Below are 18,414 nucleotides of genomic sequence, written 5' to 3'. Positions count from 1 at the left end.
GGGGTTAGTACGTTGTAAAGCGATTTTTCTTCACGGTGTTTTTGCCATTCTGTCGTATAATAGGCTGGTGCTAAAAGCATTCCCCCCCCCGGGGGGGGCGTGCGGTTAGCTGGAAGAGTTCTTATAATAGGTGCTCTGTGCATAAAGAGAGGGAGGAGATTCAAACATCAATTCGGAGAGCGTTTCAGCATGAGAAAAGGCTTGAGAAGGAGATAGGAAACTCTCAGCAGAAAGGCTTGGGTGATGGATCTGAGAAAAACAGTGTGGGGAGTGTGTGGCCTTGGGAAACTGCTGAATTCCTGCATGGTAAAGCATGCCATTACAAAGGTTGGAGCAGGGATGGAAGTGAATGTGTTGGTGGAGTTGTGAGCAGGCCGAGGAGARTTTGCATTAATCAGCTTGGGAAATCAATAAATGATGGACTGGCACTTACTGCATTTGTATTCCTCCTCAGCGAGGGTGAGCTCTGTGGGAGCACAAACACAGGGGAAAGATGCCCGTCGTGTGGCCGACGCTTCTGGATCTCAGCAGAGATGAATGCAAGAGGATCCTTCGCAAACTGGGTACAGTAAGATACAATTTGTGGGTCTGTATGCTTGCCCACTTAAGATCTGCCTGCCTGCTGCTTCCAAGAAACATTTTAATATGTCCACAGGCAATTTACAAGTCATTTCCTGCATTTTGCATGTGTCATTGGTTTGACAGCACTGRCTTAAATGATGTTTGGCAGATGTTCTGCCTGAGCAGAATGAATAGAACAGAATTGTATTGGTTTGATAGAATCACTGGTGGATATCCTTGTCCATCTCTGCCTTGATGTTACTGTGCTGCAGTGCTCCTCTTTTTTTTTGTGGCTACACACAACATACTACCTGTTTGGGAGGAGATTTTTCAATTGTCTATTAATTCTGTGTTAGACACCTTTTCTGTACCAAATCATGTAGCCCATGTTCAATCAACTCTGTGGGATTGACTTCAGATAGTAAAGGTACTGTCCCAAAGGCATGAAATGTGAGAAGAAAAATGTGTGATAATGTGTCTGTAGTTTTCAGTTACACAGACTGTCAGGGAAGTGTGAAAACTGATCTTGCTTAACTGTCATGATAACAGGAACTTGTTGTATTTGAAATGTAGCTCGATATCTTATTCCCTTACCCCAAAGAAAATGTATCCCCATTGGAAAACTTTTGGTGCTCTTCTTGTACATGCATATTTATATAGATAGACACATTTCTTGTTTTGCAGACTAATAAAAATATTTGCCCTGTTTTTACACACCCACTTTTGGCTACCRCTGGAGGCTGAATCCTTTGCTAGATAGACCATTGACCTGGGCTCTAAGACAGTGGCTTTCACATTCTTAATTCCCCCCCCCCCCCCCCCCCCCCCCCCCAAAAAAAAAATCAAGTTGTTTGAGTTAAGATTTTTTGCCAGTTAAATGATGCTTAGCATTAAAATGAAAAAAACGGCTTTCTTCTTGGACTTTGTACTGAGGAGCATAATCTAGAGGATACCAAAAAGAAGTTGAGACTGCCACCAACTTTTGTGCCAGTAAAGTCACTTTTCTCAGTCTGATTTTGCTGGAACGTTAAGATTGCGTGCTCTGCTACTTGATACTGCCAAGGTTCTCATATGTTATACAGCAATCTGCTTTATTTTTTGAGAGATGAGAATTTATTTCTTCTCACGTCACCCTTTTTATTTCATTGCTTGGGAATCTGAAATTTGCATTATTTTGAAGCAGATAGTCGGATTTTTGCACGTAGTGTTAGAACTAAGCTGTACGTCCATTAAAGTGACAGCTGTAGGTCTTAAGTAAGACTCAAGAAGTATGAAAACTCAAAGAAAGACTGTGTGTGATGCCAAAAAATTTGGACCGGATCTGTGCTACTGAATTTTGTTAACGTAGCTCTGTTGGCCAGGAGCGTGGAAAAAAACTTCCACCCCAGCTGACGGTGGTGTGCTGGCAGAGCCCTGCTGGTGCGGCTGAGCCAAACAGAACTGCAGCTACACCTCCTTCAATGACATAACCTAGGCTGACAGGAAAAAAAAAAAATCTTTCTTTGCCGGCATGAGCTATATCCCCACAAGGGGGCCCTGSCAGTGTAGCAGAGGATCAGAGCTGTACAGCCGTGTCTTCTAGGGTAGAGGAGCTCTCGGTTTAAATACACAAACYGTGAGACTGGGGGGGACCATGGAGCACAGGCAGAGTGAACAGTCATAAAACAGATCAGTAGAGCTGAATATAGGGTCCTGCTTTTCCAGCTCTCAATCCAGCACCTTAGTTGGTTGACAGTTCTGCAATGCCAGGGTACTGTGCAACAAACGAAAGCAGTGGTGCAAGTGAGACTGAAATGTGTCCTGAGGTGTGTAATAGCTAGTGTTATTCTGCAGTGTTTGGGGCTTATAACTGAATAAGCAGATGATGGTGGCAGCCTTACATTTGAAATAATGATCTTAGTTTGACAAATCTGATTTTTGAAGCTTTCTCTGCTGTTTCATGTTGAACAGAGCGCACCAGGAAATGTTTCTTATATCGACCTAAGCRTGATGGAGCTAGTTATACCCATTCTGTAATCTTTACCAATTTCTAAAAAGCCAGCATTTTAAAGCCTTAGTGTAGAGGATCTCTATTAAAAATGAAAAAAAWAAAAAATCTATCCTTGCTAAATAATTACACAGTTGTGTCTGGAATTACTTTATGTTGTTGAGAAAGGAAAAATAATTAGTATCTTAAATATTGTAACATGATTGTCTAAATAAATGTTGATATTAGTAATAACTATTGCATTAATTAGCAAATGTTTTGTAACCAAGGCAGTAGATGCTTCTATAGGTCACTCAGCATCCCTGTGCAGACTGTCTAGTTAACCAAACTGACTCTGCTTTGTATTTTGTCTGCTTAATCAGGATAGGAGAGCAGGATGTCCTTTCAGCATGATTCCTTGATTTGATTTGTAAATTAGGTCTTTGGAATCTTACTGTGAATGCCTTCCAGAATAGCATGAGTCGTCTTTCCTTTGCCCCTAATTTCAGACAGATTCTTGGGTTCTTGTTAGGTTTGGGCTGGCCCCTTTTGATTTTTATTTTTGGTTAACTGAGATCTGTTGTGAGGTTGGTTTGTTTGGTTGCAGAAATGGGATGCTGAATGAAAGACACCTACGTAAGCATCAAAAGAATTTGTATTGCTACTGYTGAAGCGTGGCTTTTAATAACACCTTTTAAAACAGTGCTAAGTGTAGAATATAAAGTCATTCTTTGGCAAAGTGGCAGCCTTCAAAATTATTTATTAGSTGTGTTTATCACCGTGCTTAGTAGGACAGAATTCAGAAATTTCAGTAGCCTTTAGCTATTTTATTTTTTTAAAAACAGTAATGGAATAGGATTTACATGGATCACATAGAATTACGATTTTATTGTAATTCTGTTATTTTTGTTAATCTCTGTGATGGCTCTGTACATTTTAAGAATAGATGGATTGTGTTTTTTGATGTCTCGGGCAGGTTCAAGTCAGTGTTGTGCTTTTCCTGATTGAAGCAGTYGTACATATCGAGTAAATAGGCGTAAAAGATAACAATTATATTTAACAAACTAAAGCTGACATTCTACATCCTAATTAAGGAGCAGCATTAGGAAAAAAAATCAATTGCTCTTCTGATAGAGTATTTCTTTCTCAAGTCAGGCTTTCCCATGAAACTTTTAATAATGGTACGTGTTAAAGATTTTTTTTCTCCTGCTTCTAGAAAATTCTTAGCTACTGTACAAGTTTGAGGACTGTTTTTTTTCAAGCTTTCCAACTGAACTGTCAGTTTTGRGTTTATAAACTTTCTAGATAATCCCTTGTGATGAGACAATTCTATTTCATAGACAAGCTGTGCACTGAAGGGAAATTGACTGAGGGAGTTCTAAATCATCAATCTCTTTTGAAAAGCACTAAGTAGTTGAAAGACATGTTCCTTTTCATGATTTTGAAAACTAATAGAATACTGTCAGTAATACTGAAAATAACGTTTTTCTGTTGTTGCAAGCATTAAATAAAAATACAATTTGCTCCAATTCTTTAGAACTGGAAGCATATGCAGGTGTCATCAGTGCCTTACGTGCACAGGGAGACCTTACGAAGGAGAAGAAGGATCTTCTTGGAGAACTCTCTAAAGTGCTTAGGTAATCATAACATTTCTTAAAAATAAGTGCTGTGCATTCAATGAACTGATGAAATCTTTCTTTCTAAGATACTACTTTTTTTTGGTCATTTTTACTGTATTGCAAATCTTATTTGAGAAATAATTCTCCATCTTATGGAGATTTGATTTTTATTCAGCTTGGGCTTTGAATAAAGAAAGCAACTGTGCCTCTGTGGTTGAAGATTTACTGTTCTGGGTATTTTTTGAGATGTTGTATGTTGGAAACATTATAGCTAGCTCATGAGTGTGCACTTATAATTTCTTTAAGGTGAAATTTCAAGGTCTTTAGGTCCAAGGTATAATGATGAAAACAGCTGCATGTTCCATGCAAATTTTTCTACTACGTGCTTTAAAGTCATTACTAGTATTAGGAGATTGGATTTTAGCTGTTTTGTGACGGTAACCTGCAAACTGTGATGTTCTCCTTATTCTTGAATTGTAGTTTTCTAACAATAATATGTTTTTCCAGTGATAGCAAAAATTAAGTGACCATCTCTTAAATGTAAATGCCTGTTTCCTTTGGTCTTCTGAATAGATTATTTATAAATTTCATTTCAGCTAGAAGTTTTAAATAAATGTTCGTGTCTTCCTCTGACTAAAATATATAAAATATACACACATGTATAAGTACATGCATACATATATATATATATATAAAAACCCATATTTTTTTAATAGTATTTCAACGGAGCGACACCGTGCCGAAGTTCGGAGAGCAGTAAATGATGAACGACTAACGACTATTGCACACAAGTAAGTTAGAGGTCATTTTCTGTATGATTTCCAAAGATACCCTTTGGAAAATCCATCATTCCTTAATCTGAATGATGGAGCTTTGAAGATCGGTAATGATTTAAAGAATGGTAGTTCAAACATTGTATGCACGTAGGAGTTTTACATCAGGGTACTGGAAAGAATTATATAGTGGATTCATGTTTTGGATCTAAAGGTATTCCATTCACTGAACAAGCACAATTTAGACATAGTCTTTGTTGTGAAGAGCTTTCAGTTAAATACATGAGAGAAATGAAGGGTAGAGAAAAGAGAGAAAACATAAGCAGGATGAACAGCCTTGTGTACAAAGTTCATGTTCCTTTTTTTTTTTTTTTTTTTAAGTTTGGTTTTGTTCAAAACTATTTGATGTGGTTACATGAAGAGGGAGTTAACTACACAGACAAAGGGAGGGGAAGAGATGAGAGAGATTAGTGGAAAACAGTATATCAACAGAGGGGAAAAAAATGGTCAGAGTGAAAAGCTGCAGAAAGCTGTCTGATGACATCAGTGTCCACTGTTCTCAGCTTGAACTGCTTGATGCAGCTGCTGTCCTGGATCTGTTGGGATGGTTTCTCCTTGCATTTGCTCTTCTGAACATCACATGATTTTTGTGAAGTGGAGAGGCATGAGAGGACGAGTGCTTGCATATATCTGATAGATGCTTAATAGTCTTGCTATTAAGAAATATCTTTGAATGCAATTGGATTATAAAAGTGTCTGTATTTTTGGGTTTTTTTGTATGTTATAACCAGTGATTTTTAAATTTGACTCTTATAACAAAAATGCTATAGAGAGACAAAACAAAATCATGCAGGTAACAGGCCATTTCAAATCAGCAGTAGTCAGAACTGAGATTCACCAAAATCATCATTCTGTTTTTGTGCCACAAAGTGACATTTGACATTTTAGTGTTTTAATGTTAAGAATTAAAGATTTAGAAATATACTTTTTGGTAAACAGAAAACACTGACTTCTTTATACTTCATTAAAAAATGAAAGTGACTGATGAAAAATAATGAATTTAATTGTCAAAATCATGATTTTTTTTCTTGATTTTTTTCCTTTTTTTAAGTACTAGTTCTGTTTTTCCATTTTATAGAACAAGCATACTGTTTGTCCTGAGCTACAGAACTTCAAACAGCTGAGATATATAATCCAGACAAGGTGCAACTATAGGAATGCTGCATCTCTTTATTTTGTCCTGCTGTAAATTCTTTCTACGTGGTAGTTGATAATGTAGTATTCAACCTAAATAATTTGCTAGCTTATTAGGAAATCAAGACTTATTTTTGATTAAAACATATTTTTACTTAAGGTGATGAAGCTCTGCTTATACTATATGAATATGTATGAGGAATACTGAAGCATATCTGGATTTAACAGCAGAGCAGATCTGCTGCATTTTATGAAGAAATTTGCTGCAACTTGCTTGAAATAWTTGGAATGAAAAGGGTTTTTTTGTTTGTTTTAGAATATATTAATATATTAAATGGCTTGGTTTGTTTAAGAACATAACAGCATTGAAAAATAACATGCAGTTCTGGTTTTGTTTATTTGACAAATCAATAATATAAAACAGTCACAAAAAGAAACACTTCTCTACCTAGATAAGAGTAGCATTTTACTGAAACATTCTAGTTTATCTTCAAGTACTAAGGTTAAGGGAAAATCAGAGCAGCAGGCTGGTTTCTGTTGAGGAAGAGGTACAGAATGTATTTGTGCTGTTACTTTTCTGTTGAGGTAAAGCAAGATTTACATTAAAATACCTTTCCTTTTTCTTCTCCCCACTCCACCCAATAGTATGATTAGTGTGGGAGTGTTTTATGATATTTTTTGGATATCTACCAATTTTGTCATCCAGACAGCCACAGTGTGTCAACTCTACATGAGTAGTAGATAATCTGATATGGATGTTTTGAACCTGTTATCCACACCTCTGGTCCTTTAAGGGTTCTCTAAAACATAATGTTTTAAAAGAAAAAAAACAACTCAAATATGCTTTGAGAGGGTTTCTACACTGGGTGGAAAAAGGAGGGATCTTCATGAAATGAAGAAGATTGGAGATTATTGCTGTAGTATGTCTTCAGAAAGAGCCTTGTAGATTTTCAGTGTTTGGAAAAAAGGCACTAAATAAGAAATACTGAGTACTTTGGAAAGTCAACAGTATACTTACAGAATATGCATTTCTCTCTAGTATGTCTGGACCAAATAGCTCTTCAGAGTGGTCTATAGAAGGTCGTCGACTGGTGCCGCTGATGCCACGGCTTGTTCCGCAAACAGCCTTTACTGTTACAGCTAATGCTGTTGCCAATGCAGCTGTTCAGCACAATGCATCTCTTCCAGTTCCTGCAGAAACCGGAAACAAAGAAGGTGAGGCGTACTGGCAATCTACTACAAAGTATGGAAATAAAATGTCACATTATAGAATGTTACCCAAGATCTACAATGTTAGATATTTTTAAAAAATCTGATTCTTCTTGCACAGTATTAATAGAAATATGAAAATTCTTTCTTTTTATAGGTGCTTTTGCAGCATCTGTAGCATAAATCTCTCAACATTGTGTTAGCAGCATTGTGTGGGCATGCTAGCACCTAGGAAGAAACTTCATAGAATCATAGAATCAGTAAGGTTGGAAGGGACCTCTGGAGATCATCTAGGCCAACCTCCCGGCTTGGCAGGGTCACCTAGAGCATGTTAGATAGGGTTGCGTCCAGGTGGGCCTTGAAGATCTCCACAGAAGGAGACTCCACAACCTCTCTGGGCAACCTGGTCCAGTGCTCCATCACTCTCACAGGGAAGAAATTCCCCYTCACGSTCAGGCCGAACTTCCTGTGCTTCAATTTCTGCCCATTGCCTCTTGTCCTGTCACATGGGACAGCTGGAAAGAGTTTGTCCCCGTCCCCTTGACACCCTCCCTTCAGGTACTTGTACACATTGAGAAGATCCTCCCTCAGGCTTCTCTTCTCCAGGCTGAAGAGGCCCAGCTCTCGCAGCTGTTCCTCATAGGGCAGGTGCTCCAGCCCTCTGATCATCCTCATAGCCCTACGCTGGACTCTCTCCAGTAGCTCCATGTCTCTCTTGTCCTGGGGAGCCCGGAACTAGACACAGGACTCGAGATGAGGCCTCCCCAGGGCTGAGTAGAGGGGCCTCTACTCCTCCCTTGACCTGCTGGCAACACTCTTCCTAATGCAGCCCAGGAGACCATTGGCCTTCCTGGCCACAAGGCCACATTGCTGGCTCATGGTCAACTTGTCATCCACCAGCACTCCCAGGTCCTTCTCTGCAGAGCTGCTCTCCACAAGGTCAGCCCCCAGCTTGGACTGGTGCCTGGGGTTATTCCTCCCTAGGTGCAGGAGGCACGCTGTCCCCTCATCCAGGTCATTGATGAAGAAGTTGAACAGGATGGGACCCAGGACTGAGCCCTGGGCCATGCCACTAGCCACAGGCCTCCAGCTGGACTCCATGCCACTGATGACGACCCTCTGAGCTCTGCCTTTCAGCCAGTTCTCAATCCACCTCACTGGCCACTCATCTAACCCACACTTGCTGAGCTTCTCTAGGAGGATGTTATGGGAGACAGTGTCAGAAGCCTTGCTGAAGTCAAGGTACACAGCGTCCACTGCTCTGCCCTCATCTGCCCAGCCAGTCATTCCATCCTAGAAGGCTATCAGGTTGGYGAAGCAACCAAGGATTTCCCCTTGGTGAATCGATTTTGGCTACTCCTGATCACCTTCTTTTCCTCCATATGTCTGGAGATGACATCCGGAAGGAGCTGTTCCATCACCTTTCCAGGGATGGAGGTGAGGCTGACTGGCCTGTAGTTGCCTGGGTCCTCCTCCTTGTCCTTTTTGAAGACTGGAGTGACACTGGCTTTCTTCTAGTCCTCAGGCACCTTTCCAGTTCTCCAGGACCTTTCCAAGGTGATGGAGAGCGGCCTGGCAACAACATCCACCAGCTCCCTCAGTACCCGTGGGTGCATCCCATCCAGGCCCATGGATTTGTGGATGTCTRGCCTGCCCAGAAGGTCTCTAATCCTWTCCTCCTCAACCAAGGGAAAGTCTTCCCTTCTCCAGACTTTCTCCCTCGCATCCAGGCCGCAGGATTCCTGGGGGCTGCCCTTAGCWGKGAAGACTGAAGCACAGAAGGCATTCAGTAATTCTGCCTTCTCTGYATCCCTTGTCACCAGGGCCCCCGCCCCATTCAGGAGCAGGCCCCTTTCATCACTAGTTAGCTTCTTAAGCTCTGAAAGCTAAAAGCCTTAGATTGTTGGTCTAATCTGTTGTACAGTTCTCTAAGTGGTAAAAAAAAAAAAAGTCAGATCACTTTATTTTAATAATGTAAAAGTAGTCCCTCTAAGTTTTGGTGATCTTCAAGAAGGTTTTTGTTGTTTTCTTTCTTTCCTTTTTTTTCAGTTTGAGTATGTCAAGCTAATAAGTTGCAAAATAGCTTTCCACCTTCCCCACACCGTTTTAGTAATGTTATTACACATTCCATCCAGCTTGGCTGAATAGGCTTGAATTATTTTTCATGCAGCTAGAGAATATGTAACAGTTCTTGAAATAGGTTGCCTTTTCTGGTTTTGTGAGGAATATTGGATCATCATACTATTATTTATAACAACTATTGATAAAGGCTGATTAACAGAAATATTAATTGATTTATTACGTAAAAAAATCTTTCGGTTTCTTCAGCTGACTTACCACTGAGGAGGGGCACTGTTTTCTATCACTTATAAATCTAGACAAGCATTGTAGGTCCTTTATAGGAATACAATAAAAGAATACTTAAAACTAAAATTATTAAATTAACAAATTGTAATGCTAAACTTGTGATAAGTCAAAAACTAGAATTGGCAGCACAAATTTCTGGGAGCTGGAGATGGGGAGAAAGACTTCTACATTGTCTTTGAAGGTAATTAATTTCATGATCATACTTGGGTCAAATTGGGATTTGACCTAATAGTAACAGGGTTGCGGAGGCATAGATGTGGATAATGACCCAAGAAGTCTTTGGCTTCCTTTACAAATGTTAAAATAGTGATAGAATAATGACATTCTGCACTTCAGTTATATGGAAGGTGTCTTTTCTCCTCTTCAGTGGTGGTTTGCTATTCCTACACAAGTACCACTTCAACCCCAACATCTACCCCTGTTCCAAGTGGCAGTGTAGCAACAGTGAAGTCCCCCAGACCTGCCAGTCCAGCCTCCAATGTAGTCGTCTTGCCAAGTGGAAGTACTGTTTACGTCAAAAGTAAGTGATACTAGTAACTGATTAACAAAAGGGAAAGAAAAGGCCAGTCTTGTGGCTGAAGCATGGAGTCTGACTTAGGTACTCCGACTGACCTTGGGCAAGTCAYTTGATGCCATAGCTTAATCTACTGAATGGATTTACTTCCCTTTTCAGAGAAACTATATTCAGGATAAATCCACTGAGTGTGAAATGCTGCAGGGAGGCTTAATGGCAAAGACAGCAACAGTGAAAAGTATCATGAAAATACAATATAGGAATTGCTATATGTTAGTAGATTTCTAACCTAGCTTTCTTAGAAGTTGTTTTCAAAGTGGCCGTGCTTGTTGCTTCTGCAGAGGACTTCCCTCTTTCTTCTCCTGCTTAAATAATGCATGGTAATCACTTACCACTTAAGTTAAAAAAGGTGCCTCCTTCCCACTTTCTTAGGTGACCAAAACTTTTCTAAAATACAATAATTTGGCAAGTATATACCCTTGTTTCAGTGAGAGAGAGATTCAGATATTTGTGCTAGTTCCCTGTTGATCTAAACCAGCCTTGCATTAGTTAAGGATTTGTCTGTCTGTATACTGTACTGGAATAATAGAAGCTGAAGAGAACACAGGAATTTCTGTGCTATCTTCCAAGGTTTAACAAAGTATTTAAGCAAATTATATCGTTAACCACGTTTGGCCATTCTGCGATATGTTTGGAAGAGGACTGTAGTGAAGCTTGGATACCTAGGCACTGATGAAAATCCTGCCTATCTTTAGGTGTTTAAACTTGGAAGTGCAGTGTGTAATAACCTGGAAACACACTCTTTTTAGTTCTTTGGTTAATAAATCAGCTAGTTCTAAATGCAGAATTTATGCTTTCATAAGAATATCTAGCAGAATTTGTTTTTGTAAGAATATCTAGCACATCAAAGGTAGGTAGTTTTATTTAACTGATAATTTAAGATGATTCTTCATGTTTGAATTTTGGTGTCTATCAAAATGCAAATACAAATAAAGGTTAATAGTGAAGTTAATAACAAGTGCTATCTGCATTTTTTTAGCTTGGTCTGGCTAATTGCTACTTTTTAAAATTATATTAATCTCTGTACTATATATGTACATTTGTGTAAAGCTAGCCAGAAGTGTTATATAGTTAACTGCGAACCACTATCTTTAATGGTTATATCAATGCATGCAACTCAATAAATTTTTTAATTTTTTCTATTTAATACACTAATCACTCAATTTTAAGGATTCGAGGGAGAATGATCTTAATCTTTTAAAAATTTAATTTAGACTTATATTGAATTGTTACATGGTAATGAGTATAAAAGTGATCTAGATGCATGATAGAGGGATGAAAAGTTCTTATTTTTATTCCACCCATCTTTAGATTTTCTTTTTCTCCCACTTCCTGCACTTCATCTTGTTCTGTTTTTTTTAAGGAATCACACATTTTTCAGAATGTTTTATTTGAGTCATGTTAGTTTAAACAAAACCCAGTTATATGTGGGTTAGAGCAAACTCAGGAGACTTGAGTTACAGTCGTGACTTTGCCACTGATCTGTTGTGTGACCTCATCTAAGTCACAGTCTGATTGAGCCATTAACCTTTCCATGCCTCTGCTTCCTTACTTGTCAGGTTTGAGTTATATTCAGGCTTTGAGCATTACCTTTCAGCTAAATGCTTGTGGAAGACTTAGTACTAGTGCAATTTCTAACATGAAATTACGAGAATATTGTTCTCACAGAACCCTAGCACTGAAAATGAGAGATGAAATGAAATGTATTTTATATGAAATACTGCTCTGTTAATTTGATCTGTTGCTTCTATTTTCTGTGGAAGAGGACCACTTAGAAACAGCTTTATCTGTATCTTTAGCATTTCATAGTAACCCACCAAAATAACAGCTGTACCCTAACATCCTAGCTGCATGTGCACTTTTGATTCTGATGGGTCCCAAGATTTTTGAAATTTTTGCACGTTTTCTTTTTAGAACAGTGACCTTGCTATTGGAACTTAGTGCACTCGCAACAATACTTAGCCTGTTCATAATAGACTTTTAAGACATGTAACCAATTCTGTACTTTATGGATTGTTCAGGATCATAAAGTGAGTTGTTGTTGAGGACTTTGATCTCTGCACTCTTAGATCCACACTTAATCCGTATTGCTACAAGCTGCCCCGACTACTTTTTGGAACCCAAAGCAAGCTTAAAATATAGCTTATTGCTAGTTCTTAGTTCTGCTTTCTTCCTTTGTGCAGAAACAGCTGTCAACCTTTTGCATGGTTTGGAAACGTACCTGCAAATGAACTGGTTATATAGTAAGAGAGTCCTGTTTTTCAGAAGTTACTTACTGTGCTAGTAAGCACTTTCTCATCCATGTAGATTCCTGGGCCTTCCCTTTCAATGCCAAGTTATTTAGCTTTCCTAATTAGAGACTGGCCCTAATTAGATCCTCACCCTAATTAGAAATTTATTGCCAACCAAGTCTGCTTGATTGCCAGCAAGACTGCATTTTACCRTTAGTGTTTTTTTCTGTAAAAAAACAACATTTTCTCCATAAGGCACAGGCATAAGGAAGAAGATACTCTATCATCTTAATGGTAATTTTCTGCACATTTTTGATTATTTAGCTGTTTAATTTTGGATAATTTTGTAGCCATAAACACTCTGTAATAGCTTTAAGAAATTTTCAAGGTAATTAAAGCATGTCTTTCTGTAATATATGCCATTTTATGAGCCTCTTGCCTGCTTTATAAAGTTTCATACTGATTTAAGACCAGTGAATCATGCTGTAGAGTTACCAGTTGCTCAGCTGAATCTATTGCAGCAGATTTGTTTTATACAYGTGCAGTAGAAGGTTGAGGGGAAGAACAAGCTCCTTGGAGGCCAGATTTCTCTTGTTTTTTGTGAGAGCTTGTTAGGCAACATTTTGTGTCTCTTGCACAAAATGTAACAAACAACGCAAAGCTGGTAAAATGAGGTTTGAGCTTCATAGTTAAATTACATTTTGAAATAAATAGATCTTAAGATGCGATGTTGAGGTTAAAGGAAGAAGGGTATTGTAATCGTAAGCATTGACTGAAAGTAGGTACAGAGGTTGAAATTAAAAAAGACTACAACAGGATAAACTTCARTTGTTGTAAGCAAAACCACTACCAAAACAATGGTGAACTGTAGAGTTTTAAGCAAAAATGAACCCGATGTCCTATTCCCCTTGTGTRTACAGTTACATTAATCAAACTTCTGGAGGCCAAGTGAAACCCCTGTACTGGSTCTTACGTTCTTTTAATCTCTTAAACAGTGAAATAGCCAAATGACTCAAGAGCTTGATTTTTTCTTTTAATGAACATATAAATGTGGTCTATATCAAGGACTGAGCGTTTCTGGTCTACTATAGGTTAGTTGTGACCATAAGATGTAATTTACCATCTATTTCTCTTATTTGAAAAAGAGTAGAAGACTCAGCGAGGTTGGGGTGCTTTAGAAAGCATTGAGAGTCACAGATGGGGAAAATGTAATTTAGAAAAGTACTTCTTTTTCAGGTGTCAGCTGCTCAGATGATGATGAAAAGCCCCGCAAAAGACGACGAACTAATTCTTCTAGTTCTTCCCCTGTTCTCCTGAAGGAAGTCCCAAAGGCAGTAACTCCTGTCACTAAAACTATCACAGTGCCTGTAAGTGGCAGCCCGAAGATGAGTAATATAATGCAGAGCATTGCCAACTCCTTGCCACCACACATGTCGCCTGTGAAAATAACCTTCACTAAGCCCTCAACACAGACAACAAACACAACAACACAGAAGGTATGTGGGGGAAGCTGCCAAATGTTACTTCATTTGTTGTTTTATCAATGAGTAAGATGTGATGTTTGACTCTTATCTTTCTATGAAGTRTCTAGCTGTGTTTTAAGGATTGCTCTTTGGATAAGATAATCCCTCTTTAAAACAAACAAAGAGAAAACCGAAGTCTTGTATGAATTTAGTTCACCTGTGTGTGAAAGGACCTGGATTGACAGCTGTGGAGACTGAAGCCCTCTTTTTATCCACAGAACAGGTACAGCACAGGCAGCGGGAGTGCAAGCTTCCCCCAGACTGCCCCACCAATGTGCCTCAACCCTGACCTGAAGGGACCACTTCTAGGGATGAGAGGGGATTCAGTCTCCATGCTCATTCAATTCTTGGCCTCTCTGGTGAGACTGCCAACAAGGTTGCCAGTTAGTACCATTTGTGGTGTTGGGTTTTGTGATATGGACACTAGTCCTCTGAGAACTGGATCACATAGGCCTCTGAACAGCCTTCAGATGGTAACAACTATTGGTCAAAGGTAATCTTTCTTATTTCTATTTTCCTTATTTATAATTATTCTTTGCAGTAATAGCATTCCAAGAGAGTTGGCATGGGTTTCCCATGCTGTTTTCCTTGGTCTAGAAACTACTTTTTTGGGTCTATGAATTTTATTTTTGGAGCTGATCAAAGACTGGGACTTTATTTTCCTTTCAGTTCTAATGTGCCATTTCTCATTCTACATTAACAGTATTATGGTAGCTGAAATCCATTGCATTATTTCAGCTGAGTATGCCCAAATTTTCTCAGGATGCTATGTGTGGAAGAGATTTTCTATGTAGACTTTTCATACTGGAACTCAGATTTTATGTGCACGATCTATGGCATGATTATTTTCCCATATTTTAGGAAGCATTTTGGGAGTGTCTACTTTTTGTCCTTAAGATTTAGAAAAAGATTAACACCTCAGACCAAGTTCATTCTTGGGGCGGTTACTGATTATCGCAGACTTGCGGAAAAAATGAATTTGGCCTTGATGCGGACAGACTGATTGTAGGCTGGCCACTAACAAGCGTTTTTCCCAACCATGAGAGTTTGACTCTTGAGCCCTAACACAGTATTTATTGTGAGTCTCGTTAATTGTTTTATGCCTTTCTTTGGATTAGCAGAGTTCCCATGTCCTGATTTTTTGGAAGCTTAAAAAGGAAGGAAGATTCAACTGAAGTAATGTGCAATAAAGAGCTTGCTTTTTGGCCTTTTTCCCACTTCAAAGCTCTTTAATTATGTTTCCGTTTTATTCACTGTTCTTTAACAGTTTCCTTAGTAAAATTGCATCTTAGAAGGCACGAATAGAAACGCGTGAGTGAGCATAAACCCGTCAAGTAACATGTCTTACATTCAATGCAGAAAATATGCAGATAAGATAGTTTAACCTCCTCAGCCTGTTGTTTTCGAGAGGGTCATCTTTTGTACAAGAACAAAACTTTTCGTTAGATGTCATATTGTTTTATTAAATATGTGCTATAGCATGTTAGTTAAAGGTGGAATGTACTAAACCTTCGAAAGGAAAAATATGGACTGCTGATAGGGTATTTTCTACCCTTGTGCTGCTCATCATTCTGACATGAAAATTTTAGGTTTTGCTTTGTGTAATATTATTTGACTCTCTTGCTAATTTGCAATGATAGGAAAATCATAATGTGTTTCATTAGGGAGCCATAATAGTGTTTGTATCTGAACTTGTAATGCTACCCTCTTTTATTGGATTTAGATATGCTGAAATACATAATTGCATTATTTTGGGAGAAATCCTTCTTACTAATTTTAAATTAAATGTGAGACTTGTTAGACTCAGATTGGAAATGTATTTTTAAATAATAGTGCAGCTGGATATAAAAGAGGTTCTTGGATGTGAATGATATTCTTGGTTTCTGCACACTAGCTTTCAGAATTGTTTTGACATTTCAGTAGGTTGAAGCAACATTTGTAGCAACAACTAATAATGTCACAGCTCCAATTTCTGATTTTCCGCWATTACAGTCTTCTGTCTAGGACAGAGAAGGAATCCAGACAGTGAAGCCTCTGGCAGTTAGTGTCTTTATTTCTTCAGGGACTAGATTTTGATAGTTCTCAAAACAGAGCTGACAAGACTAATTTCAATGTGTTAGGAATTAGTTTTTACCTTAAAATCAACAACAACAACAAAAAAAAMCACAGTAACTTGCTGTTTGTCCTTCCACAGTCTTTCTGCTGTGGAAAGATGCTGTTTTGGTACCCATGACAGGAATACTTTGAACATCTTGATGTATATGAGAAAACAATATTTTAAAAATATAACTGACATGACTTGAGCTTCAGTATTTATGAATTTTTACGAGGAAGTTTTACTTTCTGGATACTTCTTTAAGATCAGTGGGGTTTTTTTATATTCTCATGTGCTAATTTTGAAAGAAGAAATAGATTAAAGAGACTCAAGCCTACTTAGTCTCAGGACAGCAACTATTGTTTAAGTGTAACACTTGGCAAGCTTTTTTTTTGGTATAATTAAATAGTGTTATTTATAATAACCATTTGATACTCTTAGAATGATGGCATCACCTCTCTCTTTGCATGAGGAACAATAATGTTCAGGAGCTGTGATTATGCACAGATTTATACTCAGTACCTTTAGTAACTTAGCTGAGACTTAACTTGTTCTATTTCCCTAAGGATTATGTCGAAAGCCTGGACTGATCTGTCTTCATTGACTGCAACTTGCACTTTGAGTGCCTGTATTCCTAAATTAGGTGGGAAAAATCTTAGGTGGAAAGGAACTGGACCTTAAATTCTCTAATTCTGTTTCTTAAAGAATGGGAAACTTAGGAAAGATTTCTAATGTTAACTGACTATTTAAAAAAATCTAAATAAAACTCCCAAGTTTTATCTCAAATGATATTTTCACCTTTTAAGGTTTGAACCAGAGTCAAACTATGTAGTGTACAGCTTGTCTGGTTGGTCACAGCCTAATAGCAGTCTTCAAAAGAGTGTTTTTGCTGGTTAAATCAAGGTTAGGATTCGGGCAAAAACGAGAGTAACACAGAGAAAATATTCATTGGGAAACATAACAGGATGGCAGAGCAGCTGATACACAAACTTTGTGCTTCTGGCAGTCACCTGCGGTGCCCTGTGAGGAACGGCTGCGAGAGCTGGGCCTCTTCGGCCTGGAGAAGACAAGACTGAGGGGGGATCTGATCAATGTGTACAAGTACCTGAAGGGAGGGTGTCAAGGGGACGGGGACAAACTCTTYTCAGTTGTCCCATGTGACAGGACAAGAGGCAAYGGGCAGAAATTGAAGCACAGGAAGTTCTGCCTGACYGTGAGSGGGAATYTCTTCCCTGTGAGAGTGACAGAGCCCTGGACCAGGTTGCCYGGAGAGGTTGTGTCTCAGAGTCTCCTTCTCTGGAGGTATTCAAGGCCCACCTGGATGCAACCCTRTCTACCATGCTCTAGGTGACCCTGCTGAGTAGGGAGGTTGGYCTAGATGATCTCCAGAGGTCCCTTCCAACCTTACTGATTCTATGAGGGTAGTGAGGTTTTGTTTTTGCTCGCATCAAGATATTTAAGGCTCACCTAGGTGAGGCAAACCATAAAACTAAGTGCTGGAGAAAAAGGAGAGGAAGAGGCAAAATAGTGGTGAAATTTGCTGCGTTTATTCCTTGTATGTGATTAGCTCCTATTTTTAGCAGAACAGAGACTCTTAAAAATCTCTTATTGCTTAATTTATAACTCTTAAGTCTGTTCCTGGTTCCATCATCATATTATCTGTTTTCTTTATTAGACAAGCTTTCACTGGTTCTTGAGTAGTATTGTAAGGTCATTTGGACTGACAGGTTCTCTTTCCTCCTTCTGAACCTTTATTCTGTTGAGTATTACATGAAATAATAGGTTGCGAAGTTTGAGAYTTTTAATAAATGAACTTCCTAATCAGGCTAGTTATGTTAGTGAAACAATTTCATAGGGTTCTTGCATGGTAAACTAGACATGCATTTTATTTCTCTGCTTTGTTTGTGTTTTAACTGTGTGTATGTTTGCAGGTACAAGGAGGTACATACGCAAACAATATAAAACAAATATTTTTACTTCTTACATAAGCAGTCCCCATATTCAAAACTCAAATGATTAGTTTTCTAGGTCAGTTGCGTAAGAGCAGACCTCTTCCAAGACTATAATGAATTCCAGGTATATCAATGTCAGCTCAGATTCATGGGGTTGTAACTGTAACTCTCAGGAGGGATAGTGTTTATTGTCTTTATATAAATGGTTTTCAGGCAGATGTGAAAGAATTTCTTCTCACTGAGAGCACTAATTAAAGAAAACAGAAATTGTTTCTGAACTTCAAAATAAGTTTTTCACTGATGGAAATACTGATTATTTACAGCCATCTGAATCAGAAGTATTTCCCGTT

At 38.5% G+C, this 18,414-nt stretch overlaps 1 protein-coding gene across 9 annotated transcripts in view; it reads left to right on the top strand.

Annotated features, from left to right (window-relative positions):
• The window catches only part of EMSY (EMSY transcriptional repressor, BRCA2 interacting), a 41,393-nt gene that overhangs the window by 747 nt on the left and 22,232 nt on the right, over nucleotides 1-18,414 (top strand). For 7 of the 9 annotated variants that reach the window (XM_085300552.1, XM_085300554.1, XM_085300551.1 and 4 more), the window contains exons 2-7: nucleotides 455-563; nucleotides 4,065-4,164; nucleotides 4,863-4,937; nucleotides 7,153-7,328; nucleotides 10,057-10,209; nucleotides 13,731-13,990. In XM_085300552.1, coding sequence (XP_085156678.1) covers nucleotides 494-563; nucleotides 4,065-4,164; nucleotides 4,863-4,937; nucleotides 7,153-7,328; nucleotides 10,057-10,209; nucleotides 13,731-13,990 — 834 coding nt within the window. In that variant the 5' untranslated portion in view covers nucleotides 455-493. The remainder of the gene's footprint in view (nucleotides 1-454; nucleotides 564-4,064; nucleotides 4,165-4,862; nucleotides 4,938-7,152; nucleotides 7,329-10,056; nucleotides 10,210-13,730; nucleotides 13,991-18,414) is intronic. The other 2 variants (XM_085300555.1, XM_085300553.1) reach the window with 1 other exon arrangement.

The sequence above is a fragment of the Rhea americana genome, unplaced genomic scaffold, assembly GCF_003343005.1.
Source record: "Rhea americana isolate MKP2758 unplaced genomic scaffold, rheAme1 scaffold_165, whole genome shotgun sequence".
Taxonomy (NCBI): domain Eukaryota; kingdom Metazoa; phylum Chordata; class Aves; order Rheiformes; family Rheidae; genus Rhea; species Rhea americana.
Note: the sequence above shows the minus strand (reverse complement) of the source record. Positions and strands in the feature narration are given on the sequence as shown.